Source organism: Megalobrama amblycephala, linkage group LG10, assembly GCF_018812025.1.
Source record: "Megalobrama amblycephala isolate DHTTF-2021 linkage group LG10, ASM1881202v1, whole genome shotgun sequence".
NCBI classification, from domain to species: Eukaryota; Metazoa; Chordata; class Actinopteri; order Cypriniformes; family Xenocyprididae; genus Megalobrama; species Megalobrama amblycephala.
Genome location: NC_063053.1, coordinates 23,679,344 through 23,706,879, shown reverse-complemented (window position 1 = coordinate 23,706,879; position 27,536 = coordinate 23,679,344). Strand labels below are relative to the sequence as shown.

Sequence of the window (27,536 nt, the reverse complement as noted above, 5' to 3'; positions counted from 1 at the left end):
ATATAGCGTATTGTATATTTCATGCACATAACTATGTACATATAGCCATCTTCTGCCTAAAGCCTAGTGTTTGTCTTTCTGCTTTTATTGTCACTGGAGAAACAAATGAAAACCATGTGTTGTTCAAGGGTAATTATGGTGCTGTAAAGTGACAGAACAACAAGAGTGTAGTTTTACTGTGCCGTAAATGCAGGTACGAGTCTTTATCAAGGGATCTCGTGTTGCAGGGATGCTGGTCTGGGAACTCCTGCCCATGGAGACAGAAACGGCCCTCACTCTGGCTCCAGGGCCCCCACCCACGCCAGGAATTACGCCAACACCAAAGGGTCAGGGGTCAGTCTCTAAAATGTTTATGCTCCGTCCTGTGATTTTGAACTCCCCCCGCTATTTTGGTAGGAGCCCCAAATTTCAAAATGACTTCAAATGTGTATTTTTGTTGTCACAGGCTCAAACTCTGAGAGACTGCTGGGGTGTGTTTATGAACGCTGTCTCCGATGGTAAAGATCAACGGCGGCTCTCGCCACAGTGAGTCGGCGGTTATGGCTACACCATATTGACTGGCATCAAATAATGGAGAACATAATGGTGTCTATATTTTATTTTACTTAATTATAAAATCAGGGTTATTATCATTAACTAAAACCAATAACTGAAATAAAATATACAAAACTTAAAAGTTATTTTATTTCAGCTTGTTACCAAGTCAACATTTCTTTTTCTTTTATTTCCATTAAGTTTAGCTTTTAGTACTAACATAATTACAGCTAAATAAACTAAAGCTAATAAATAAGAAACACTACATAGCCATTTTTTAAATGACAAAACAATACAACAAAATTACTAAAACTTTAACTTAAAATATAATGAGACACATCAGTTCATTTTTAGAGACGATATTTGTATTAACCTAAAAAATTGCATAGTACCGCGCATACTTATTTAATAAAGAAAGTATCATCTATATGTCAACAAAGTCACAGGCTAGCTCACTCCCATAACAACCTTCTTGTAAAGCCATGCAATCACTATAGAGGTGTAAAACTCTGACAGCGTGTTATCTTTCAGTGACAGAAGCCAAATCAGTGTGGCTTACCGACCCAATGTAAATCAGCAGCGTAAAATAAGCAGTGGCTAAATCAGCCGGAGACAGAGAGGCTCTTTGTTGCAACGTGCAGATTAATATCTTAAGCGTGTACCATTGTTCAGAGTTATGTCACCAGCGGCCGTAATGATATCTTAAATTAATGAAGTGATGAAAGCAGCGAGGGAGAGGCCTGTGATTTACAGGATTGCTTTTAGCTGATGCACACCGCCATCAGTGGAGATAAATCAGCCGCTGGGAGCCATGGGGGAAAATGAATGGATCTGCACACGGGTTTACAGTTCAATTAGTAAGGCACAAGGACGCCAGCGCAAAGTAATTCGCCCGGCCAGGTGTTTAGATGAAAGAAGCAGCAAATGAAACAACGGAAGATGTATTTTCTGTCGGAGGAACATCTTAGGTCTTTGATAAGTTAACATCTGAGTTATGCTTGTAGAATAGATGTACAGCAAACACATAATTTCTTTTTCTTTTTTTTATGTAATAGCAGTTAAAAAATTCAGTAATTTCAAAAATAATCAGTTTCCAAGCTGGCTTTCTGAACACTCCCTCCATCTACTAACTGTAAGTAACTTTGCAACTACATGTCAACTATCATTAGAGTATTAGTAGACTGTCTATTTAACATCTGCGAACATTTTGATGCTCCCCAACAGACATTCTACTGACTATAATTAACTTTGCAACTACATGTCAACTTATAACACAACGTGACGCCGCAACATGCGATAAAAGGTATCTTTCATCGTCGTGGCTGGAACAACAACACAAAGTATGGCAATGATAATCTCAGGTACTGTTTATGTGCTTTATTTAATGTTAAAAGCATCTAAAGTGAGTTTGAATCTCATTTTGTGTGTCTTTTATAGCCGTACTGAAAGCAACAATGAACAATTCACCTCATATCTTCAAAATAAATGAAAGGAAACAAGAACGTTCAAACTGTCAACTCATTGTGAACAGACAAGTATGACAAAGATTGTTTCAGTAATTCAGTATGTATTTTTAATAATGTTAAAATGGTATAATATTCATGAATTTGATTATGTACTTGTCCATTTCCGAGAGAGCCCGCCCATGCAGTCTTCTGATTGGCTGACATTTTTGATTGACTTCATCACTTCGCATAGTTGTGTCACTTCTGGTGTGGACAGACAAATTGTTTGTCGCTGGAATCTTATCACATCGCGTCTGGTTAGGACATGGTATAACCCTAACCTAATAGTCTTCTACAGTCTACAAATACTCTAATGAGAGTTAGTTGACATGTAGTTGCAAAGTTATCTTTGTTACAATGGCTGCGTCCGAAAACTGGAAAATGCTGCCTTCTGAGGACACATTTCAAGGCAGTAAGGCATCAAGGCACGTCCGAATCCAATTTTAGCTTCACTTCCTGTCTCATGAGATACCTTCCTCAGATCAATTTTTGAAGGAAGCATAGATGTATCCTTAGCTGCCTTTGATATCCCACAATCCTGTGCTTTCCATTCTGTTACAGTTGCGCTAGAAAAATTAAATATTTGTTTAGTTCTCACCAAAGCTCGCGCTATATTGCTGTAGATCATTAAACTTAGGCTGCCTCAGAAGTCTTTCCGAAATCAGTTTTGTGAGGTACCTTCATGCACAAACGCTGCCGTACAAGTCATTCTCTTATAAGACAGCGAGGCAGCAAGACAGCTACCTAGGTTTTCGGACACAGCCAGAGTCTAAAGTGGACCATAGAAATAAAGTGTAACTGACAGCCCCGCCTCAAACTCACGCTATTGGTTCAACTGATCGAGATGCAGTGTTTTGATAGAACCAAAACCTACATATGACTCGATACGAGTGAAGCGGCTCTTCGAACAAGTAAAAATATAGGGCGGGACGTGATTTCGTTCATCTGGAATTGATGGGATGGTTGTGGTTTGCTATTGCTGTGATGTCATGTGAGTGACAGGTTGCCCCGCCCTCACACCAGTAAACACATAATCAGAGAAGGGAAGAGATTTTGTCAAAAGAGGGAAAAGTTATTTTGATTAAAGATTGAATATAAAAAAAAAAATGAGGTCCACAGATAAATCATTTCTAATACATACTGCAATATTCCATAAAAAAAAAAAATGAAAAAAATAGAACTGCCGATTCTGATTTCATGGTGACTTTGAAAGATTAAACGTGTGTAACTGCTAATGGCAAAGTTATTAATATAATTACTCCCAACCTGAGATGCTTCCCCAGTAAAGTAGAATGACCTCCACATGCCCTGACCTTCCTTTTATTCTGCTTAAAAGGCAGGCTTAGGTAACTACTAAGGTAACTGATGCCACTTTCTCAGAAAATCAATAATTAAATTCGGTCGTACATGGACCGGTGGCCTGCACCTGAACTGGAGTTTTGTTTTCCTTTCCCCCATAAAGTGGTCCAGCATTCTCTCCAGATTACTTTACGCCATGTCAGATCACATACACTGGCAGTCAAAAGTTTGATTACTATTTTCCACATTTTAGAGTAATAGGAAAGTCTTAATTCAAAACTATGAAATAACACAATTCGAAGTATCAGAATTATAGCATACTCAAAAAAATAAATAAACCTATGTTATATTTGAGCTTATTTTTGCTAGTGCCTCTGCTGGACATTCTCTCCGACTTCATGAAGAGCATCCTGGGAAACTTGCTGGACACATGTTGACTGCTTTTCTGATCCATCTCATTCATTTCATTTGTTTTTAATTAATATTTAAGTTTCATTATTATTTTTTTTTTAAATAAAAATGATATTTGTCTACAGACTCTGAAGCATTGGAGCATAAGCATTTAGATTCAAATGTTTTAAAATCATAAGAAACATTCAGTCAAGTTTTACACTTCTGACTGATAGCGTACATAATCTGTGGTGTTTTATCATTTGATTTTTTGATTTTTTATTTAACAGTTAAATTGATCAAAAATGGCAGTAAAGACATTTATAATGTTACAAAAGATTTATGTCAAATAAATGGTGTTCTTTTAAACATTCCATTCATCAAAGAATCCTGAAAAAGGTGTTAGCACTTTTTCCTGTTCCCCATGTATACTATGTACTTATTATAGTAATTGCAATAACTGGGTAATAACTAGGTACTAACCCTGAACCTACCCTTAACCACCTTAACCCATGTAGTTACCTTATATTACCCTGTAGTTTCTTAGGTAAGTCCAATGTAAGTACACATATTGTAAAATAAAGTGCAAAAAAAATAAAATTAAAAATGTATCAGTTTCCTCCAAATATTAAGCAGCACAACTGTTTTCAACATAATAATAATAATAATAAGAAGAAGAAGAAGAAGAACAAGAAGAAGAACAAGAAATGTTTCTTAAGCAGCAAATCAGCATATTAAAATTATTAGATCATGTGACTCTGAAGACTGGAGTAATGATGCTGAAAATTCAGCTTTGATCACAGGAATAAATTACATTTTAAAATATATTCAAATAGAAAACAGTTCTTTTAAATTTGTAATAATTTTCCACAATAATACAGTTTTTAATTTTGATCAAATAATTGCAGCCTTTGTGAGCGTCAGAGACTTTCAAAAACATTCCCAATCTTACCGACTCCAAACTTTTGAACGGTGGTGTAAGGTCTCGCTATAACATCAATTCTCAGCTGTCAGTTTCCTGTATATGTTTAAAGGGTGTTGTGGCATTACCATGTTGTAGTTATCACCTTATCTGATGTTGTTCTTTGTTGAATTGAGCTGTAAACTCATTTAACGGGGTGCTGCATGTGACAGTGGTGTAAACTTCACTGTCAGCCAGCACCTCAGTGTAAACCACATTCCCTGTGGCCCGGCTCAGCGCTCCTGTTCCCACACCATTTGTTCGCAGACGCTGTCCCGCTTTCCCGTGGCACGAGAGGCTCACCTTGAGAGTGAGAATTCCTTCTCTGGTGAACCCATTTTGTTTTGAACTATGTCATTTCATTACACAATTTTTGACGTTTATGTTGACATTTTGTTTTATAAACTGTAAATCTGATTACAGATCAGCACACGACCAGCGATGTCCGAGCTAATGTTTGCCTGAATGCAGCCTGTATCGCCTTGGAGCACCTTTCTCTCTCTCTTTCTGGTTTAAGTTTCCATTAGGGACTCGGCGAGACCCACAGCGTCAGAGCCCATTCAATCTATTGTTAATCGAGAGCGTCTACAATCAAAGTGTGGAGTGTTTGGGTCAGAAGCCTCAGCCATTGTGGCCTACCCCAGGGCAAGAGTGTGGCCCCCAGGGACGCAAGCTCACCAACCTCCTTTACGCCGCACCGCTATGAGGTTTAGCCTGGGGACTCGAGTGCTTCAAAGAGCTAATGACCATCTCCAAAAATATTTGCTTGATTGAGTGCGTGGTTGACTTGAAGTCTACCTTTTTTCTCATATCGATCCACAGGTGAGGTCTTCTGTTTCACTTATAAAAAAATAAAATAAAATAAAATAAGACAGCCAGCTCATCAATCAAACTTGTTTAACTGTTAAAATGAATTTGTAGTAGTAAATGTAATATTGAAAAGTTTTTTTTTAATCAAAATTTGATTTTTATTCCATGCCTGTTGTCATTGAGATCATTTATTTGCTAGAATCAACTTGGCAGATAGACATAATTAAAAAATAATAATAATAAAATTAAAAACGAAAAATCGCTGACTCATCTTGCACTAATGGGCGAGTTCAAATTTTGGACAAATAAAATGCTCTGCAGATGAGGAATGCCCCTCCCCTCAATACTCAATCAACCTTGTTGTATTGTATGAAATTGTAGTAGTACATTTCATAATAAATCTATTTTTTATATGCTAGTGTACTTAACTTAATTTGGCAGATAGACATGGTAAAATATTGATGACTCATCTTGCACTAATGGGTGTGTTCAAATTTTGGTCAAATAAAATGCTCTGCAAATGAGGAATGAATTCCAATGCTATCTCGTGACCAATTCGTATGTATTTTACGAGGTGGCTAATTCGTACAAATTTGTACGATCTCACCTGTACAAATTCATGCGATTTGTCTAAACCCCAGTGACGGGTAGGGTTAGGGGTAAGTCAATCGTGCGAATTCATACGAATTTAGCAACTTGTAAAATATGTACGACGTACGAATTTGTATGAGTTAGTAAAACGCCTCGTAAAATATGTACGAATTGCTGTGAGATCGGGAGATCGAGATCGATTTTTTTTTTTACCAAAAATTTTTTTTTTTACTTTTATTTCATGTCTGTTAGCATTGAGATCATCTATATGCTAGTGTACTTAACTCAATTTGGCAGATAGACATAATTAAAATAAATAAAAACATACCAAAAATATTGATGACTAATGGGTGTGTCCAAATTTTGGTCAAATAAAATGTTCGGCAGATGAGGAATGTCCTTTCCCTTAATGCTCAATCAACTTTGTTGTATATTCCAGTGCTATCTCATGACTAATTTGCACGTATTTTACGAATTTGTACGATTTGTCTAAACCCCAGTGATGGGTAGGTTTAGGGGTGGGGTTAGGGGTAGGTAATTTGTGCTAATTCATACGAATTTGGCAACACGTAAAATACATACGATTTAGCAAAAATCAATCAATCAATCAAATAAAACAGAGCAAACATATTGATGACTCATCATGCACTCATGGGTGTGTCCAAATTTCGGTCCAATAAAATGCTTTCTAGATGAGAATGAGGACCTACTACTATCTACTAATACAACCTGCTTTGCAATATCAAGAAGCATATTATGGTTCACAGCTATGATGCAGTAGAAAGACTATTGGGTATAAAGGGAAGGGCCCATCTGACATTGTTTCAATATGTAATACATCAACACTAAGGAGAAAACTATGCTCGGTAAGAGCCATTTCTATCTCAGACCACCCATGTGTTGGTGTAACCTCGGGTTGATAATATTTTTGACAAATAGGAACTTATTTATAGGTTACTGTAAAAAACTATTTACAGTCCTTGCTCATCTATTACCTTAGTTGGCATTAGTGGGAATGTACGGTACGTCCAAAAAAGTGCCCAATAACTTCTGAATGTGAGGAGGCGGATGTGACGATCTTCATGAAGCGCACTCAAGGATGGTCTTAATATTAAGACGTCTGCGTGTACAGACAGAGCGCCGCTGAAGAGCTCATTAGAGTGTGCTGGTACTCTGCGCCCAGGCCTGGCTCTCCCAGTGTCCTTGCACGAATATATGGGTCTTCACACGTCCTCCGCAAAAGCACTCTTTTGCCACCACCCCTCCTTTTTTTTCCTCTTCTCTCTTTCTCTCAAAGGTGCTGATCAATTCACAGCCTCCTCCGGAGGTGTGAGACTCATCCCTGCACTTTGTGATTGGCTTAGGCGTCACAAACCCTCTGTCGTTCTCTCCCGTTCTCTTTCTCCCCTTCTCGCTATCTCTCATTGAGGGCAGCGGCCTACTCTTTTCACCTCTGGGCTCTGCCAGCCTGTGGCTGGGCTCCGGTCAAATGAAATCACACTAATCAAACCCCCTCCTTCTGCCTCTCTCTCCCTCGCCTTCTCCTCCTCCTCTCTCGTGGCTCTGAGCCCATTAGCACACCTGAAATAATAACTCAAGTGACAAATGTTTTGGCACTTATAGCTGATAGACCAAGAGAAAGGGTGGGATAGAGCACACCCCGCTCTCAGAGACTCAGACATGGTATTTTCCGATCCCAACTGTGTCAACAGGGAGAGCTGACATTTTCAGAAATCATCCAAAACTTGATGTTCACAATAAAAACACAAATTCAAGTGCAGTGTTTTGTTTTAATAGAAATCTCATTTTCAGACATTTACAGTGAATTCATGTTAGTTTCACGTTTAATCATTTTCAACAACACAATTCAGTTCAACAATACAAACTTCATACACACTGAAATCTCACAAGTGCTTTTCTTTATGCGTCTTCAGTCTATTAATGTTATTGAAAAATGCGCCATGCACTTTCTTAGTGCAAAATACGTATCCATAATCCATAGTGAATAAAACTGATTCTAACATTTAAAACTTTAAGGTAAAAGTAAACGCTGTCGTGTCATTTTTGAAGTGCTGTTGACATTTCGGTTTTTCATTTTTGATTTTGACACATGCGTGCGTTGACGAAAGCTATTAGAAACATCTGCATATTCATTTTTATTTATTTAGATGTATAATTTTAATAGCCTATTACTGTTTTTGTTTTACTTATTACTAATTGATGTTTGTCAGTTACGGAAAATAGATTTACAGCCGAAAACCTCAAAGAAGTCAACGGGCAATTGATTTGTATTAATTTTTAGCTAATTAATATGAACACAGGCGAAGTGGGACATTTTCTGATGATCTGTCATTAGCGTTGCTTTTAACAAAAAGTATCCAAATGACCACATAAGTATCTACTTTATGATAAACAACACAGATTTTTAGCAGCTAATGGAGGAATAAAGATGAAATAATAACGATTAAGCGTAATCTGAATTAATAGTAAGTTACCAGATTTTGAACCTTTGACGGATCTGTCACAATGATCCGTCATCAAACAAATACTTAATCAAGTTGTTTAAAATAGTCATTAATACACATGTAGTCTCCTAAATTGTCACAATCGATTATCATCATCATTAATAAACTAAGAATTAGTATTTTAACAATTATCTAAAAGTAAAGCGATATTATTGACGGCAGTTCTTCTGTTTTTGTGCGTGTCAGAAAAGTCATTGCGTCTCTCATTAAGAAACAAAGAAAGAAAATTCTGCATGTTTCCAGTAGAAGGCGCACATGATCAAGCATACAGGTCACTGCAAGCCTTTGCATATGAAAAATATGTTTTTCTTTAGGATCTTGTGTAGTAGTTTACATTATTGCAAATCCAATTGACCTGCAGTACGTTTCTTAATTAAGAAAGTTTTGAAAATAAAATAAGATCAAGCAACATAAAACGACAAAGTAAAATAAAATCACAAAGCGAAATCAAATAAAAACACTGGTTTCTATGTTTAATTAGGCCTATAAATAAACATGAAATATGCTTATTGTCAAAATACCGCTTTCTTTTCAATGTTCCCAACTAATAAAACGTGCGTAAATAGACTAAATCCAGTCATTTTAACTACACATGTAGTATAAAAAAAATATGTTATCCATTGTTTACCCCCTCCGATTAATTATACCTAAATTCCTAGACGCGGTGCACGTATTTGATTCATTCACGTAGCCTGGAAAACGTATGAATGAATGTTTTTGTTTAGTTTTCATATGTATAGCCTTGCCATGTAATTTCATTTTCCCCACGATTAGTAATTAATGATTCTCTCATTATTTTATTAGCTAGTAATTGTCTAACACGTCTCCGTTGTGCGCACAGAAACGCATAGATTATTTGAATATTCACACACTTCACATTTGACAAGCACATGAAACACGCATGCAGTGGAAAGATTAAAAAAAGAAAGTTAGTAGCCTGCTGTTTTATCCCAGTGCGTCTTACCCATTCCCGATAGTCTTGTAACTTTCAGGCAGTTGTCAGTAGTGGAGAAGGCAGGGTTCACTGCTGACTGGCCCCTGGTCGCTGATCGCTGCGGGGGGATATAAAGGATGACCTCCGTTTGACTTCTGAACCACAGCGGCATGTTGCTTTCAATAGCGACTTAGGGAGAGAAAGATTCAAATGAATAACAAATATTGAGGGAGAATGGGAACATTTTTTTGTAATAAACATTCACATGACTTCATGCGTTCCAACACCTTCTTGTTTTCAAATCTGTCCGAATTGTTTAAAAGCCCCTCGTTATAAAGTTAGACTTTATACTCTACCTTAATATTGTTGGAACTCGTGCTCCTAATTATATAAATAATTTTGGTTACTTTATTTTAAGGTGTCCTTGTTAAAGTGTAATTATACATTTAAGTTCTGAGTTATATTAATTAACTACATGTACTTACTATAGGGTTAGGGCTAGTTGCATCATTTATGGTTATTACTATAGTAACTACATTGTAAGTAAAACACTCTAAATTAAATTAAACCTAAATTAAGCATAAATGAATATTTTGAAACACACTCAACCCTATTGCGTAGTTGTACAAATGTTGTACAGATATGCTCCATCTTTTCCATGTGATAATGCCTGTTTAGTTTACTCGGCAAATAGTCGGATTTATTTTTAAACATTTTACGTCGAACGTTTCACATCTCTTTCTAAGCCCAAATGATCTGAAATGATGGCATTAACTCAGTGATGCGTGCTGCAGTCCTCTGACCCTCACTAAAAGGCAACCTAAACAGTGAAAGTCCATGCACTCATTGTGCTCTATTGCGTCCTTTTATAGATGCTAATTGAAGGAACTTAATTACTTTATAATGCTATTCTGGTTCTGTGACAGCAGTTAAGCGTTTGGGTAAGTACAGCTTTCATGTCATCCCGTTTGGTTCTCACATAATTGAGACAATTATGACTCAAAAACTAATGTTAAGATTACAAACATCAATAAAACAAATGAGTTATCTCTAGGCATATATAAATCATAATATGCGTTACATTTGAAATTATAAGACATTTTTTTGAACTAACAATATTTTAGATGAACTAAAACTTTATTGTCCTTGAAAAAGACAATATAGGGCACTTACCAATAAACCCGTGCGTGTTTATCTGTTGTACGGCGTTGGGTTAGTCATATATCTGTTACATTTGCTTCACGAATCCTCCTTTCATTTGTGTTTAAGTCCACATCCGATCCCTCACCCGCGCGGCGCGCACCCTTCGTTTGCCGAGCGCTTTGGGGATTTGATAGTAATTTCATGCCTGTAAATGCGCGCGGCGGATCCTACCGCTGCTCTTCCGAGGGAAGCGAGGATTGTGTGATGCTCGTGGCAGCTGATAAGACACTGTTCCTTGCATTAATCGCTTCTGATCGATGACAGATGCTCCTCAGACAAACTTCATACACCTTGTCACCGGGTCAGTTGTATTGCCCACAATGGTGCACTTCAGCCTACACCAGTCAGTGTGTGTTTAAAGCCTCCACTTGAGCATTTTATGGAAGATGTATTATTTATAATAACAAAGAGATTTCTTTATTTGGGGAGATGGATTTTAAATTGACCAGAACATAAAGCTCCTCTCCAAATTGTTTAACCATGTACATCACTGTGCAGACTGACACTGAAACTACTGGAATGCCTGTTAAAAGTTCTATCCACAACTTTGAATGATATGGGAATAGACAAAATATGGAACGAAAGAGTTATTGCAAATGACATGAGTAAAAAAAAATAAAACAAACATTAACAATTAAATATTAAAAATAAAGATCTCCGTGAGTAGTATGTGTGTTTGAGTGGGAGAGAGAAGCAAGACTATGTGGGGGAGAGAGAGAGAGCATTAGAACAAAACAGAATATGCGAAGACTACATTTTCCCTCCAGATAACAGTATTTTCATTCCACCCTTTCTTCATTTATGGAAGCATATCGAGCGATAAATTAATGATTGATCATTCTTTGAGCCAATAGACGACTTGATTCGCTGTAGCACGCTTTCATTGGACACTGCACCAAACTCCTAAGATCCTACAGTAAGTGGATGAGCCCATTCACAAATGGCGGGGGTGTTTTGGCTCAGAGCGCACACAACACTGCTGAAGTGCAGCATATGCTGTTTCTGAATAATGATGTTTGTGTGAAATATAAAGTAAACAGGCATATGGTTCGGGGGAAAAAACGATAGTTCGTATTATTAATGCAGTACATTCTATATAGCTTCCGCGTAATAGTACACGACGCGTTGGGTAAACTTCATTACGCTGCTTAAACGTGGTGTCCAAGTTTCTCGACCTTTCGGATACTAAAGTCATAACTGATAATAGCGGTTTTGAGTGTGACCTGATGTGAAAGAGTGTACGCTCCCTTAATAATCATATTTAAAGCATTGTTTTTTTATGTAAACACTTAGATGACTTTATATATTGTACTTCTTGGCGTGCATTATGAACGCAGCGCCGTCAACCAAAAGCAGAACGCGGACTCTGAGTGTTATACCTCGGCTCATGTCGAGTCGTGGTAGTGGTCTGCGCTTTTTTCTGCGTCCCACACATTTCACCCCCCTGCTTTGGCAGGGACTTGATGTGGCCCATCGCATTGTGCAAGACGCGACCTGTTATGGCCACCACTACTTCCGGGTTTCAGCAGTCTGGTCCAGATTCAGCTGCTGAGCCGCGTTCAACACACACTCATTGTACACAAACGGGGAAAGGCAGCTCGCAGCATCGATCGTGGCTCCTTTAAGAAAAACTAAGCCAGAATTATCAGCCCACCTCCTCTTGATCTCATTTAGAAGCTATTGCATAAAAAATCAACTCAGGAGCCGAGAGTGATCAAAGAAACGAGAGAGAGCTTCATTTTTGTGCATTTGAGTAGTATTCTCGTTAGGGGTGCTAACCAGTGGAAGCGCGCGGAGGATCATCATTCATTCAGCACTTTGACAAGCTCGCGTTTGATTGATTGACAGCCGGAGTGGCAAAAAGCCATGAGATGCGCTAGTTTTGTTTGAGGGGCTATTTTCATACTGCTTTGGAAAAGAAGATTTTGCTCGGTCCTTGTCGCTGTCCAGGGGAAAGAACGCGAAGGGGACTTACCGCCGAACGCGTTTGGCTGAACTTGCGGTGAAGGACTGGCTTCATCGCTCGCTTGAAAGAGGCGTTTGGATTTTTTGGGGGAAAACATATCCCACGTTTGGAATTTGCGTGTTTATTTCCTATTCACCCTGGCCTCATAGGGGATATATTTTTCATTAAAGGAAGACGAGGGAGTGTGGAGGGCGATGGCGCAGAGGGTACGTATCCCGAAAAGTTTCTTCGACTCCGTATTGTTGAATGCAGTTGGAAATACTGAAACGTGGCCGATGACAGTCTCGCAGTCAAACTTTCTCTTCTTTTGCCTGCCAGTTTTGTTTTTGTTTTTGTTTTTTTTTACATCCAACTTTACATCGCTCTCTTGCCTGCATGTCTCTTTTGGGACACTATTTATGAAAAGGAGAAAAAAAAAAAAAAATAGGATACTGTCTAATTACGTTTGACAGCGAGCAATTCCTAATTTTTAAACTATACTTTTACTACACGCACTGCGCTTGTTTAAGTATCTTTTCAAAAGGCCAAATTATTTAAAGCTTTTAAACTATTTGAATAGTTCAACTTTTATAACTAAAACTTATTATAATACAAGTTATGCTAATGCACTGTGCAGGAATATTAATCAACCGAGCTGTATTATTTCTATCTTCTATATAATAACAGTCACATTACAATGAAACATTTGTGCGCTTGAACTTGTCAAGCTGACATTTACTGGTTGGCCACTTTTTCTTTGCATTTGTAATAAAATGTAAACAATCACAAAGTAGATTTGATCGCAACCCTCCGACCTTTTGCTTTTGACGGTGGAACTACAACAGCACCCTGCTGTCTTTCTTACACCTCTGTAGATTTAAATGTGTCATGTTCTCATCATCACACTTTCCTATATTATCATGAAGCTTATAATAATTACTACGATGAATTGATTATTTTAAATAAACTAACCAGATATTCCATTTAACTGCCAGGCACGAATTGACAATGTAAATTTGTCTTTAATCAGACTAATCTTAATAGTGCTACATATGTTAATATTTGAACTAGCATATAATGAATTTAGTTTGACAACAATATAATCAACAACAGTTATTACATGCTAATTACATGACCTGTTACTCGAGTTGCACTTGTGAAAATAAAAATGCATATAAAAAGTGGCACAGTCGTGTGATATTTTTGTGATGAGTTCAATAAAGCTGTAGCTCAGTACTTCATGTGACCGACGCTGAATTCTAAGTCTGTTTATTAAAAAGCACATGATAGTTTTTGCAATAAATGGCTTTTTTTTTTTTGCATATAGTCTTAGAAGCACAAGATAGGGTGTATAGTTGATATATTTAATTACTTTGTAATACCAAAACAAAGTGTTTTCATTTCGCATTTCGCATTTTTTTTTTTTTTTTTTTTTTAAATTACGAGAACATCCGATGTAGCTTCCATTTATATTTTCTTTTAGTGTAGTTTTTTTTTCTCTCTATATTTATGCATTTTGTAAGAGATAAAAGTGACAACATGGGAATGTTGCCCTTCGTGTGTGTGCAGTACGAAGATATACCCCACTATGGGATGGACGGAGTAGGAATCCCGAGCACGATGTACGGGGACCCGCACGCTGCCAGATCCATGCAGGCTGTTCACCTGAATCACGGGCCCCAGCTCCACTCCCACCAGTACCCGCACACAGCCCACACCAACGCCATGCCGCCCAGCATGGGCTCATCCGTCAATGACGCTCTAAAAAGAGATAAAGACGCCATTTACGGGTACGTGTAGATAGCCAAGACATGTATTTTATGTTGAAGTTTGTCCATAACACATTATTTGGCCCGCAATAGTTTCTGTATTGAGAACTTGAGGCGCCATGAATGTTTAGTTTTTGTCTTTAAGGTTTTTTTTTTTTCTTTCCTAAAAGTTTCTCCCTTACTTTTGGATTAGTTCATCCTTTAAAAAACTTATTTTCGTGACAGATCTTTTTTATGTGTTTACTAATATTTAGTTTTAAACTTTAATATTTAAGTCGATAAATATTGCATTTAAAAATCGTTGCGCCTAAAACATCGATGTGTATGTTATAGGCTATTTCAGCTAGAACTTTTTAATTGTTAACATCAGGCCTACTTATTTATTTGTAAAATACATATTTGCACAGAAGTGATTCCCATGAAAATTACGATGAACACTCTTAGAAAGCCATAAAGGATTTCCCCCCCACATGTTATGGTAATAATATGTGCAAATATATCTGGTAACTCCAAATGCGTCTAGCATACAAAAGCTGCTTGAGTATAAGAGTTCTCGTCACAGTATATAAATGTTGTTATACGCAGTAACAAGCTATAGAACTTCCTCTCATTCATTATGGATTAGATACGTTACTCAAGATATAGGCCCACTATTTGAACCATGGTTAAACTGCATGCTTGGCCTAGACTCAGCGTGAGCATTTTAGGTGCTCTAACTTTGTACTCCACTGTTTATATTGACTGCTGTCTTTGATAATACGTTCAGGAATCAGATTTACATGCGATTTGACACTTATGCACAACTAACAAGCTCGTTATAATGCGTCACGGGAAAATAATCGACATTTCTTTATATTATCGTGGCGCAGTTGTACGGTAGTAGTTTTGTTTACTGACATAATTTAAAAAGTAAAAATATAAACTTCTCAAACACAAATTAGTCTGTTAGAATGCGTTCTTCTACAATGAGAAGGAGTTGTGAAGTGTTATGTGCTAATTCAGAGCTTCCCCCGCAATGACCTCTGTGTTTTTATTCCAGGCACCCTCTGTTCCCACTTCTAGCACTGATTTTTGAGAAATGTGAATTAGCCACTTGCACACCTAGAGAGCCCGGTGTGGCTGGGGGCGATGTGTGTTCATCAGAGTCTTTCAATGAAGATATAGCAGTGTTTGCAAAACAGGTCAGAAACTGTTTTATTGCGCTGGAAGTTTTTGCATATTTTAATGTGTAGTTGATGTACCGTCTGTAACATTATGCCATACTATCATAATACTTACATATCACAAATAAACACATGCATTTAAATTTAATTTGCGGAAAAAAAAATGAACGTAATTTTTTCTCACAATTTTAAATGATTTACATGCATATCGTCTCAGATTCGAGCAGAAAAGCCGCTATTTTCATCAAATCCTGAGCTGGATAATTTGGTGAGTGCCAATTTAATATTTTTATTATTGTTATTTTGTATTTGCCTGCAAGAGTTTTAATTTTAAACTTTTGTAAAATATTCAGAAAGTGTTGTTTAGGAAGGATTGTTGATTTCTTGATAGCATTGCTTATCGTTATGGATAACTGCCGTTTTGGTTTTAATTTTTTTTTTATTTTTGGTAAGGGTTGAATTTTTTAAATACAATGTATTGCTTAGCATTAACTCTTATGTTGACACATATAACTCTCATTAAAACATGGATTAAAGTGATAATTTATTCATAAATTAAGTATAATCTGACTTAATTGCAATGCATTGCCTAGATAGTGATCTCAAGTCCTAAATGATCCTAAATGTCATAAATCACTTAATTGGGAAAGTATTGTTTGTGATAGTCATGAGCCTGTTGATTTCGTCACCTTTAAAGTGAACCCCCCTTTTTTTCTTCATTTGTTCATTTCCCCCAGATGATACAAGCCATTCAAGTTTTACGGTTTCATCTTTTGGAGCTCGAAAAGGTAATCAAAGTTTACCCCAACTGGCCGGTCCTCTCTTCAAACCTATGGGCCTCATCTGCATAAATGTATTTTTCCTGGTCTGTTGTAATTAGTGTCAAAATCAATCACGCTGCCTATTTCTCCTCCGAGTTTAATTACAATGCAACCTGCTTCCACGGCCACAGATATTTCATAGCAGTAATTTCAATGTTTCTCTGCTTGTTGTGCCACCTAACGTAGTTGTGAGCAGTGTTTTGTTAATTTATTACCTATAAGATGTCGACTTGGCGGAATAACGTCGACCATGTTGATGGCACTTTTGGCGCGCTTCTCTGTTATCAGCAATACACTTAGGAGGAATTTTATCAACACCTGTTTCCACGACTAGAGTGGGCCTATCAAGTGATTTATCGCCAAACCATATAGCTTTACAGTATTGAATACACATAATAACCATTGGCTCCAAGTCTCCAGATATTTGCACGAGCCTTTAGGGTTATGTGTGCTGAGATAACGCGGCAAAGCGATAGTTTGAGCATTCAGCCATAAATGAAGAACTCTCCCCTCGCCACTGAATGTCATCCGCCATATTATTCCCTTGTAAAGAGGTGGTAATGAAATAACTAGACGAAATTAAACAGTTTACCTTAAATGTCAGTCAAGCAGGTCATCTCTCTAATGGCCACAACCCCGGGAGCAGATGAATTTAACACGGGTGTTGAATACGGTGTAGTCCGTGAGTCGTCTTGTCAGTGTCAATTTTCTGCGATATCTCTATTTTGAGAGGCAGTAAAGTTATTTCCCATTCTGGATGCGTCTGATAGCTATCAGAGAAGGCCATTGGGAGAGGTTTTCCATGTCAATAGGAGTTCTGGATGCACTTGTCAACTCTCTGTGATGACCCTTTGTGATTTTTTTCCCCCTCCTTGCTTTCATTTGTATCTATAGGTACATGAACTTTGTGACAATTTCTGTCATCGGTACATCAGCTGTTTGAAGGGAAAGATGCCCATCGACTTGGTTATAGACGACAGAGAAGGAGGATCAAAATCAGACAGTGAAGAAATTACAAGATCATCGGGGCCCCTTGATCAGGTACGTGAAGGAGTCCATTTCTTTTCTGGCCATTCAGATCGTCTTTTGGGTCACTTTCTCTGCCTCATTGTTATTTGCATACGATTAAGGCTTTTAAATTCCATCGGATTGAAAAATTTGGAATAATGTGGCCCATTATTGCTTCATTACGGTTTGATCCCGGAACTGACCCGAGGAGATTAGCTCGTGAAAGCATTGCCATAAACTTGACCTGTTTCTTGTCGATTTTAATTTAGTCCTTTCCCTCTTCTTTTCTCTCGTTTGCCTTTTTTTTCTTTTTTTTTTTCTCAATCAAACCAAATGGTTAGCTTGTGTATGGTGTATATTACAAAAATATTACGAACCTAATGGAGACATATCTATGGTAGACATTTAGAGATTTGGTGCTTTGGTTTTCTGCTGTTGTTCACGCTTCATTAGTTGCCTTGTCAGTGTTTTTCCTCACACAAGAGCGCGCATATGCTCAGAGTTCTACTCTCAGCGCTTTGAATAGCATAAGCAGTGCGCGTTCATGTTTGAGTAGTACTGTACCATACAGTATTATGTGTATATACGAAAATATGGAATTATCTGCATGTTTAACTATGCGCCAGCTTGTGTTGGTGGATTCTTTGACGTTTCTTGAACTTTACGCACTTTAAAAGAAACTTTTACGCGTCCGTTGGTTTAATCGCGACACGCCGATAATATTTATTTTAAATATAGTCTACCTATATATTTTTAATTAATAACATGAGTCCTGGGAGGCACAATTGTTAAAAAATAATAATTGCTTATATTAGGGGGATTAGTGGATTCACCAGCATAAAAAGTAATGAAGCGATTAGGCTAAATAATTTAAATCCGTCATCTTCCATATGGCTGAGTGATCGAATAAACCAGTTTTAGCTTTCCAGTGAGTGCGTCGGACACCAGCCTTTATATGAGGGAGAGATAACCTTGTTCCATTCATTACTAAACTGGGGCTTCAATAAAACGAGCTCTGGTTGCTTTAGTCTTCTATCTCGGCTGTATTGATGATTATGTTAATGAGCAGATCTGTACAGATAATGCATCTAATTCAAAGGCAGCATTAAATAGCATAATGTCAATAATGTGTTATAACTTTAACAAAACTCTATCAGAGGGCATGTCAATTTATTTATTTATTTATTTTATTATTATTATTATTATTTTTAACTTTTGAGCAGAGATGAATTTAAGCGATAGAAATAAATTAGGCTTATATGAAGACCCCTGGGTATGCAGGTATATAACTTGATAAGAGCAATTTATGCTTTGCTCGAGGGCACGAATTCAGATCTTTAATTGACTTTAAGATGAAGACGTGTCCTATATTTTTTTTCTTGATGACTTCTAATGTCTAAATATTAGGGCTTGTATTATGTGTTTACATCTTCATGAAAGTCTGATTCCCCAAAGTAAACTGACCAACTTTTCAAAAGTTTGCTAATGCGAGGAAGAATCTGTTTTTGTGTTATTGTGAATCGTACATAAATGCCGCTGGTTAGTATTGTACTGCTTAAAATTAGATAGGCAGTAAAAAAGAGCTTTAAAACTTAAATTTAAAAATAAGTTTAAGATAACTAGAAGCGTAGTGGGCGATTTCTGTAGCTTTTGGTTAACTGTGTCAAAGTTAACTTCGATGGTTTGACTCTAGGTCCTATATGTATTTTACTGTGTGTGTGTGTGTGTGTGTGTGTGTGTGTGTGGCTACAGTTCTGAGTTTGCTAGGCGGTGACATCCCTAACGAATTTGCGTCGCTCATGCATTATCTCGTTCCATATGTATTTTTAATATATGCCCTCGGGCATAAAGTTGAATTGGACTGGAAAAAAAAAATCTCCTTTGTGCAAATTCTCAACAATGTTAACAAGAGGGAGAGAGGCGGTTCATTTATTCAAAGGCCAATTTATTCCAGCAGGAATACTGCAGCATAAGAAAATCAGAAATATACATAGAATTTATTAAACTCTGTGGTCCAGCGCTGTTCTGTGTTTTCGTCCTCCGTGCACCGAAGCATCGTATCAATAATGTCTCAACTCCAGCTTAGCATTGTTTTGCAAGTATCGAGTGAGGAGAAGGAGGGCAGAGCTCAGGGGTGAAAAAGTCAGAAGACCCCCCCCCCCCCCCCCTTCTCTTTCTCTTCTCTCTCTCATCTCTTTCTCTCTTTCTCTCTCTTCTCTCTGATGAATGCGGCCCAGCCAGTTTGGATCACGTTGTTTTCCTCGTACTGCGCTGATAAACGCGCGGCCATAAGAGCCTCAGGTGCCGTACGAGCGGAGGGACTAGTTAACAACTAGTTAACCCCTTCACTGCGGTACCTTCATTCTGGAGGATCCTGTTCAGAAGTTTTGGGTTGTTTGACTGCTACCACTTTATATTTTATGTGTATAATTACCACACTAATGGAAAAAAAAAAAAAATGACATTATAGCAGGCTATATCTTGTATTAAGTAGTATATTATAACAAAATGAACGCTAATGTAAAGTGTGACAAACACACACACACACACACACAAACATATATGCATCTTCAGGCACATTTTTTACTAGCTGAATTTTTTTAAACTAAGTTTCAGACTGTTTCTCTAATATTGATCTGATCACAGGCTTGATCAATCTTCAAGGGTATGTTTGTATAATTAGTTCTAGACTGGATTTATGACAACAGGATGCAACAGGTAACCTAGTACTCAATTAACTTGAAACTCATAAAAAGAAATTGGTTGTTTCTGAATTAAAATTATGAAATACTAACTCCATTGGTTAAAAAAAAAGTCACTATCGCAAAGTTTTTTTAAATGGAAAAACTATAAAACTATAAACTATAAAATACTAAATTAATTGAGATTATAAATGAACTGAAATCATGAAATTAATTTATGAAATAGTGCAAAGTTGAATTTCTCTGATGTTAACACTTTTTATGCATTTATTATCAAGGAGAAGTAAAAAAAAAAAAAAAAAGTCTGGGTAGGGGATATATACCCGAAATAGTGAAATTTGGCAAATTCAACGTTTCAGCCTTTTAAAAAAAGAACTTATAAAGCTACAATAAAAGTATAAATCTATTATAATGTAAACTTTAAAATTGAACAGAAAAATGTTCCCATTTGAAGAATAAACCATATATCATCTTTTCCCACCTGTTATTTGCTACAATTATTGTTTAAATATAAAAAGTGTGCTGTGTTATAGAAATTAGTCAGACTGATTTTGGAACAACCGTTTATCAACTAATATATTTAGTGTTGTCAGGTCAGAGTAATGACTTTATCTTTTGTTTCGGCATGTTTATTGCCTGTTTGTCCCTCAGCGCAAAGTAGGATAATTTGTTTTCCCATTGGCTGGCTCATGGTAACTTGTCTGTGACGTGTTTGCTCCGTGCTGACGCTCAAAGTAAAGAGTCTGAATGGGCTGCAGCATTTCCATGGGCTGCAGCGTTTGCACAGTTGTCTTTAATTGCAGAGAGGCACTGCCATTTGCTAATGAACTCAATACCATGAAAACCTCTGCAGTGCTTAAGACTTCAGTACTCGAGGGCTCTTTAGATTATTCCATGCGGCCTGAAGAGCGGTTGAAATAATTGAAATGCTGAATAGTTTCTCTGTTTGCAGTTTTCTTTCTGTTTTGTTCAGGGACAATTTAAAAACTAGGGGTGTTATTACAGAGTAAGCTATGTTATTGATGTATGGCATAGAGACCGCACAGAAGTTGTGTAGTTTTTGTGCTTAATAATTTGTGATTGATAATATAATTGTGTGTGATTTCAAAGTGAATAAGAACATGTAGGCCTGTTGTAAAGGGTTGTATAAATAATGTCACTGTTTCCCCTGTCATGAGAGATTCTTTTGGTTGTATCCTCACTGTTGAATGTTTCACTTGTGCTCAAGCAATCTTTTTGCACTTTTGGATAAGAACTCGGTGCACAAAATCTGTTTTTATTTATTATGTCTTTTTTTTTTTTTTTTTTTTTAAAGTGCAGACTATTTGCGTCTTTTGATAGCACAATAGTTGTGGGCAATGTTAAAATGTGCTGTAATCATAGCTTTTGTTGAAGTAATGAGAAGGTGAGATCGTTCTTTATCTGAACAAATGTGGGCTGCTGTCAACGATTCAACAAGTGTTATAAAGAGCAAACGTGACTATTTTACCCTTTGAAAAAGTGGCATGGGAAGATCTCATATATGTGATTAATTGAAAACAGGCATTATGTATTGAGTTAACTTCATGAGATTTATTTAAAAAAAAAAGAGCCCTATTCATATTTATATACTATTAATAAACATATAATGTTGCTTCATGCTAAGTATAACTTTGCCTAAATTATATTATTTAGAGTTTTTCTATAGACTTTGCAGTTATTCCATAGTTTTTTTTTTTTTCGTTTTTTTTTTTTCAACTTTTAAGAAATGAGGATTCCACTCTAAAGTCGTTTAGCCAGTGAGGTGAAAGCTTTTGTAATTAAAGGAGATGTGTGATTATCCCAGTGACTATACTGGTTTCTAAACGAGATCTCACCCACAGGCCATTTTAAGAGATTTCGCTTTCTCTGTAGAGCAAAACTCCCTCCTCCCCAATTTTGCTGGATTTTGCTTTGTAAGATTTGTTAAAGGAGGTGTTTGGGGTATTGGGCTCTTCTAGCATTCGCCCTCCCTTTTTTGTTTCTATGCATGCCATTACCACATCCATTCATTTAAGAAGCCCTAATGTTTTTCAGCAGAGCTGAACCAAGAGCCACGTGGTCTGTTATCAACATCGAGGATCTCAGCCTTATCAACAAGCCGGGGTAAACAAATAAACAAGTGTCCTGAACAGATTTAGTTTTTGGTTGCAATCCATTGGGCAAAGTTCATGTGTGAATCTTGTGCTTCCCAAGTATTTCCCAGCAGAGCTTGAGTATTTTAGTGAGCTTGTTCAAGTGTCCTTGCTAATCTGGTTTGATGAGGCATATAAAACTCTCTCTCTCTTTCGTTCTCTCTCTCTCTCTCTCTCAGCCCGTTTTGTTGTGCTATCTAGATGAAGCCAGAACCAAAAATAGTACAATGTGACACTGGTGAGTGTGTGTTAAAAAAAATAGAGAGAGTGAGAGAGCAGTCACTGTGGCATGAAATTGTAAACATATACTGTTTATGAGTTTTCTTTCCCCTGTGAAGTCTACAGTAACCTGAAACATTTTTCTTTATTATTATAAATGAATTGGAAGCCCAATATTCTTTGCATGAGTGCGTGTATAATGTGCAGAGAAAGAGAGCTTCCATCTAAGACCCAACACAATGAAAATGCAATGAATTGGAATGCCTCACCGATCATAGCAGAATCAGAATTTCCAGCAAGGAAAATCTTTTCATGGCGAATTAAGTGGTGGAGGAAGAAAATGGTAATGAAAAAAAAAAAGCAAAAAAAAAAAAAAAGCAAAGGCACAGATGACAAACGCTGCTCCCTGGGCTACGCACTGCAGATTTAAGAACTTTAGCTAAAGCTATGCAGAATAGAATGTGGAAAATTGAATTTACTAAACAATTAAGCATTGAATTAATCTACATCCTGCACCGGAGAGAGAGAAGGACATAAGGAAGGAAAGAGAGAGAGAAAAAAGAGCAAGGGAAGAGAAAACGTGGAGGGGGAGGGGAAGAAGCCCCCCACCAAAAAAAAAGCACTGAATAAATTCTAGCTAGCTCATTAGAGGGACAGTGAATATATCAAGTGTGTTGTTGTGTGCAGCAGGACAGCATTCTCTCCGCCACGGCACTCATCTCTCCTGTAACCATCTGCATCCACACCGCCTCCACCCGCTGTTCATTTTGGCCCACATATTTACTCCTTCGCTTATGCGCCTGTGCGGTTTCCTCCGGGTGTCTGCTCGATGGTGGACTGCTCTGTGTTTTGGGTGTTTTTTTTTTGTTTTTTTATTAATTAGCTGTTAGATCTGTGGTGGACGAGATTGTTGGGGCAGTTATAAATAGACTGGAGTACACCCTGGAGATGTCACTCACCCTCGGCCGAGACCCTCCCCCATTCCCATGGGGCCGAGCGTCAGCCTCCCACAAGCCCCGCTGCTCTTTTGTTCAATTACAGTTAATGCAATAGTTTGCTATTTTCTCCGTTCTAATTATATTTTCAAGTGGGATTTGTTGTGCGTAAAAAACATCCTTTTACGTGTGGAGACTCTAGGGTTCTCAGTCTCCAGGGTGCTGTACCATTCTTTTCCACAAAGCTCTGAATAAACAAGTTCCCTCCATTTTTTTTTCTCCCTCTCTCTCTCTTTCTTTTACAAAGAGTTGTAGAAACTGGCAATTTCAGTTTTAACTGTTTGCTCCCTGGGCATGTGTTCTAGATTACCTCTTACGGCATAGTTTTGGTATGCTGCAGAATACACCTTTTTTTTTTGTGTGTGTGTGTGTGACTGTTTCTGGACATTTATATATATTTATATAGTCTCTTCTGCTCTTATATTTCAGATAAATGCTGTTCTTTTGAACTTTCTATTCATCAAATAAATAAATTTTTTTACACAACTGTTATCAACATTGATAATAAAAATAAATGTTACTTGTGCATCAAATCATCATATTAGAATGATTTCTGAAGGATCATGTGACACTGAAGACTGGAGTAATGATGCTGAAAATTCAGCTTTGATCACAGAAATAAATTACATTTTAAAGTATATTCAAATTGAAAACAGTTAATTTACATTGTAAATATATTTTTACATTTTTTTTTTAAAGATATTTATTATTTACCAAGAAATATTTTGTGTGGTTTTTATTCCAATAGTACAGTAAATAAAAGAAATCAATATTTATATGTTTAGTTACTTCAGGAGTGTCATAAAATCAAAAGCTAAAACTTTCTCTTTTATATTTTTTCTCTATGCATTTATCCATACATCCATCCATTTTCCAAACTGCTTGTCCTTTATATGTTTACATTTAGACATTGTTATGAATAATTAAACATTTGACCACATTCACACATGAATACATTTTTCCCTTTTTTTTTTTCACAACTATGTTTGTGCATACATGTAGTAATCTGTGGGTGCAAAACTCTTCTCAGTTTTCCACAGAAATGGAAAGTTGTAAAGCCATTCCTGAAGTTCTACTCATAGCGCTTATTCAATATTTAGTCTATTTTGATGATACTTTCAGCCATCAGTAAGAATACACTACTCTTAACTAAGTTTAGCACGTTTAAATCCTGAGAACTGTGAATATTCACCTCAAAATCTGCATTTAAAATGCAAAAAAAGATTTCCTGGGCCCACTATTGAGCATTGTCATCTCTGATCCTCGTCTTTCTAAATCAGAAAAGATGCTGCGACCTTCATCTCATATTTTCCTCCCACACTAATGTTACTTTTGTGGAGGCACCCAGTGATAAGAGGCAACATCTGTTTTGTTCTATAGTACAAGTAGGCCCTGCATGGGGCTGAGTGTGTGCAGGCCCCGGCTCGCCATTGTTCCGTCCACTTCTCTTTATCCCCATGTCTGCTCCATTTGCCACATACCATCCGCCCAACAGCTGACACTTTCTCTCTATTATACACCTAAGCTTAATTGTCAATAGGATTTCTCTCTCTTTTTTTCCTCCTCCTCTTCCCAACTTCAAGGAGAATGGCTCTTATTTGATTTCATTTTGATTCGCTAGGCCAGCGACAAGCGAACAGGCACACACGCACACACACACATATACCCTCCCTCGCTCTGGGATATAAGAGAGATGACTGACTGGCTCTTGTTGTATTCAGAGATCTCAAGTTGGCCAGTGCATGTGTATGGACAGGCATACACATCTTAGCTGCTGTTGCTAATTCTTCTTTCATTGTTTTTATTTTTTTGTTTCTGGATTATGGATATCCTGTCTCGGGTAATGCAACATTTTTATTTTACTTACAATTTAGTATGTGTTAATTAAAATAGTGCTGTTTTTTTACAGTACCTGCCTTCTGTTTTGCTACATTTTGTTTGTTTTGTGAAAGTCTAAGGAAGCCAGCGACTATGTGGTGTCATTAAAATGCTTGGTCCATAAGTCTTGTGAGCTTTGCTGATTGAAGGTTGTAGGTACTGGTAAGAGGATGAAAAACAACGAAATGAGGAACATCTGATAAAACCAGCTGTCTTTGTAACATGGGACTGTAGCGTGTTCATGTTTCCCTGTGATCTGATGCCTGATTGTGAGCTTTACTCTCTCTCTGTCTGTCTCTCTCTCCCTTTTCCGCACAGACCTCATGGAACAGAGACCATGATGATACAGCTTCTACACGCTCCGGGGGCACACCGGGACCATCCAGCGGAGGACACACATCACACAGCGGTGACAACAGCAGCGAACAAGGTAAGGTTCTGAGACATCCTTTGATGCATATGTAAGGGATAATGTACAGTCAGCCTGTTATTATGATAAAATAAACCCTGAGAGTGTAAATGATCTTGCATGTTAAACAGCTACTTACCAATTAAGTAAATCAAAGGACATGGAATATTGATTTAGAAAGAGTCCACAGAGTGAATCGAGAAAAACTAGCAGAGTTAGGTAGAAAACATGGGATAACGATCAGTTGTATAGTTTGCACAGTACTTGATCGCAGCATTGACCAATCAGAGTCAAGTATTCCAGAGGGCAGTGTAAAAAGTATGTTTCTATGAAAGTGTCACTGTCCGACGATGCAGATGTGTCTATTTGAAGCCAAGCTTGTGTATGGAGAGAGTTAAAGCAGATGTTTAGGCCGGTGATGTGGCGTAGGTCCATCAGCTGGTTGTGATAAGGCTGCATTAATGAACCTTCCTCTGGGCCCATCTGGATAGGGTGTCTGAAGAAAGTCGCTGGTGATGACAGTCTAACAAAAGAGATTTTACATTGATGGAGCTTTATATGTTCTGTTATACTCCAGTCCAAGGTTTTTGAATTTTCAAAGGGAAAAGATATTTTCCTTTGGATATCTTCTTGGTAGGACTTCCCTCTCAAAGGAATGAAAGCCAGCTTCACTCACTTCGTCATGTCAGTAAAATTCAAACCGTAAACAGAGTCATCAGATGTTCGCCATGGCGATTGGCTAGTTGTGGGGTTCAGCCAGTGAGAACTGGTGTAGGAGGTGCCGAATGGAGGAGTGGAGGAGGGTTTCAAGCAAACTGTAGGCAAAAAGCAACTTCATTTATTATTGAAAGGGATGTCAAGGCAGCAGTTTGAGGGCTGCACAGCCAGCAGGCAAAGCAGGATGAGAGCAGAAAGGACCACATTATGTTCCAGATGACTGAGCAACGATTTATATACCAGCGCCGGTTTTCCCCCTCCACAGAGAGGGAGAGCAATAAGAGAGAGGCCGGCCTGGCCGAGTCGGTCAGATGGCCGATGACTAATGGCCGGTTGCTCGCCACACTCTGATTGGATGCCTTAATGAGCACATTTTGTGCCGAGTTTGGGCTCCTGCTTACGGTGACCTTTGCTCTTTATTGACCAAAGTGACACGTCATTTTTCACATACTTCCAATTATCGCCAGGCTTTTAATGTCCTCCCCCCTCCATCCTCCCCTCATGTTCCCTCACCCCAGTGTTTTGGATGAGCGTTTGTTGTGTCGTGCGCTAGCAGGAAGGGCCGCTGTGAGGCTGAGCTATGAACCTGGATGTATGCTGAGTTTGTTCAGTGTGAACAAATGACCCGAGCGCTTCAGCCCCTTCGGTCTTATTCACGCCAGTGGAGGTTTAGTGGAAGTATTATGTTAATGTGGGTTAATTGCTGATTGTGTAAAGCAGTGCTGCTAACCGCATTAGCATGTTCTGTAAGGAGTGACTTCATAATCCCAATAAGACCATTATTCTGCTGTTAGCCAAGAAACCCATGCCAATATGTCCCCAACTGGTCCCCTCGCTCACTCTCAGACTTTTTTTTCGGAGACTGTTCCTTTCCATGTGCTTACAGTTATTATTAGATTTAACAAGCTATCTACCTTATAAATATCTATAAAACCACTGAAAAAAAGAATTATGTTGCTACTGCGTTTTTCCTGCATCTTTGAAATTAAAACTGGAGTGTATGAA

The 27,536-nt window shown here is 37.7% G+C and overlaps 1 protein-coding gene and 1 long non-coding RNA gene across 10 annotated transcripts in view; one reads left to right on the top strand and one right to left on the bottom strand.

The window, feature by feature from the left end:
* meis1b (Meis homeobox 1 b) overlaps positions 1-27,536 on the top strand; it is a 139,524-nt gene that overhangs the window by 61,037 nt on the left and 50,951 nt on the right. For 3 of the 9 annotated variants that reach the window (XM_048205502.1, XM_048205500.1, XM_048205503.1), the window contains 10 exons: positions 228-333; positions 446-525; positions 4,957-5,017; positions 5,113-5,511; positions 14,267-14,487; positions 15,506-15,647; positions 15,847-15,897; positions 16,367-16,417; positions 17,345-17,491; positions 25,724-25,835. In XM_048205502.1, coding sequence (XP_048061459.1) covers positions 14,291-14,487; positions 15,506-15,647; positions 15,847-15,897; positions 16,367-16,417; positions 17,345-17,491; positions 25,724-25,835 — 700 coding nt within the window. In that variant the 5' untranslated portion in view covers positions 228-333; positions 446-525; positions 4,957-5,017; positions 5,113-5,511; positions 14,267-14,290. Of the gene's footprint in view, positions 1-227; positions 334-445; positions 526-4,956; positions 5,018-5,112; positions 5,512-12,310; positions 12,925-14,266; positions 14,488-15,505; positions 15,648-15,846; positions 15,898-16,366; positions 16,418-17,344; positions 17,492-25,723; positions 25,836-27,536 lie in introns of those variants that run through there. The other 6 variants (XR_007186836.1, XM_048205498.1, XM_048205504.1 and 3 more) reach the window with 4 other exon arrangements.
* On the bottom strand, positions 7,861-12,041 carry LOC125277179. The gene is made up of 2 exons (XR_007186837.1): positions 10,723-12,041; positions 7,861-9,738 (listed from the first exon to the last, which is right to left on the bottom strand). It is a non-coding gene; the product is annotated as an uncharacterized LOC125277179 (long non-coding RNA).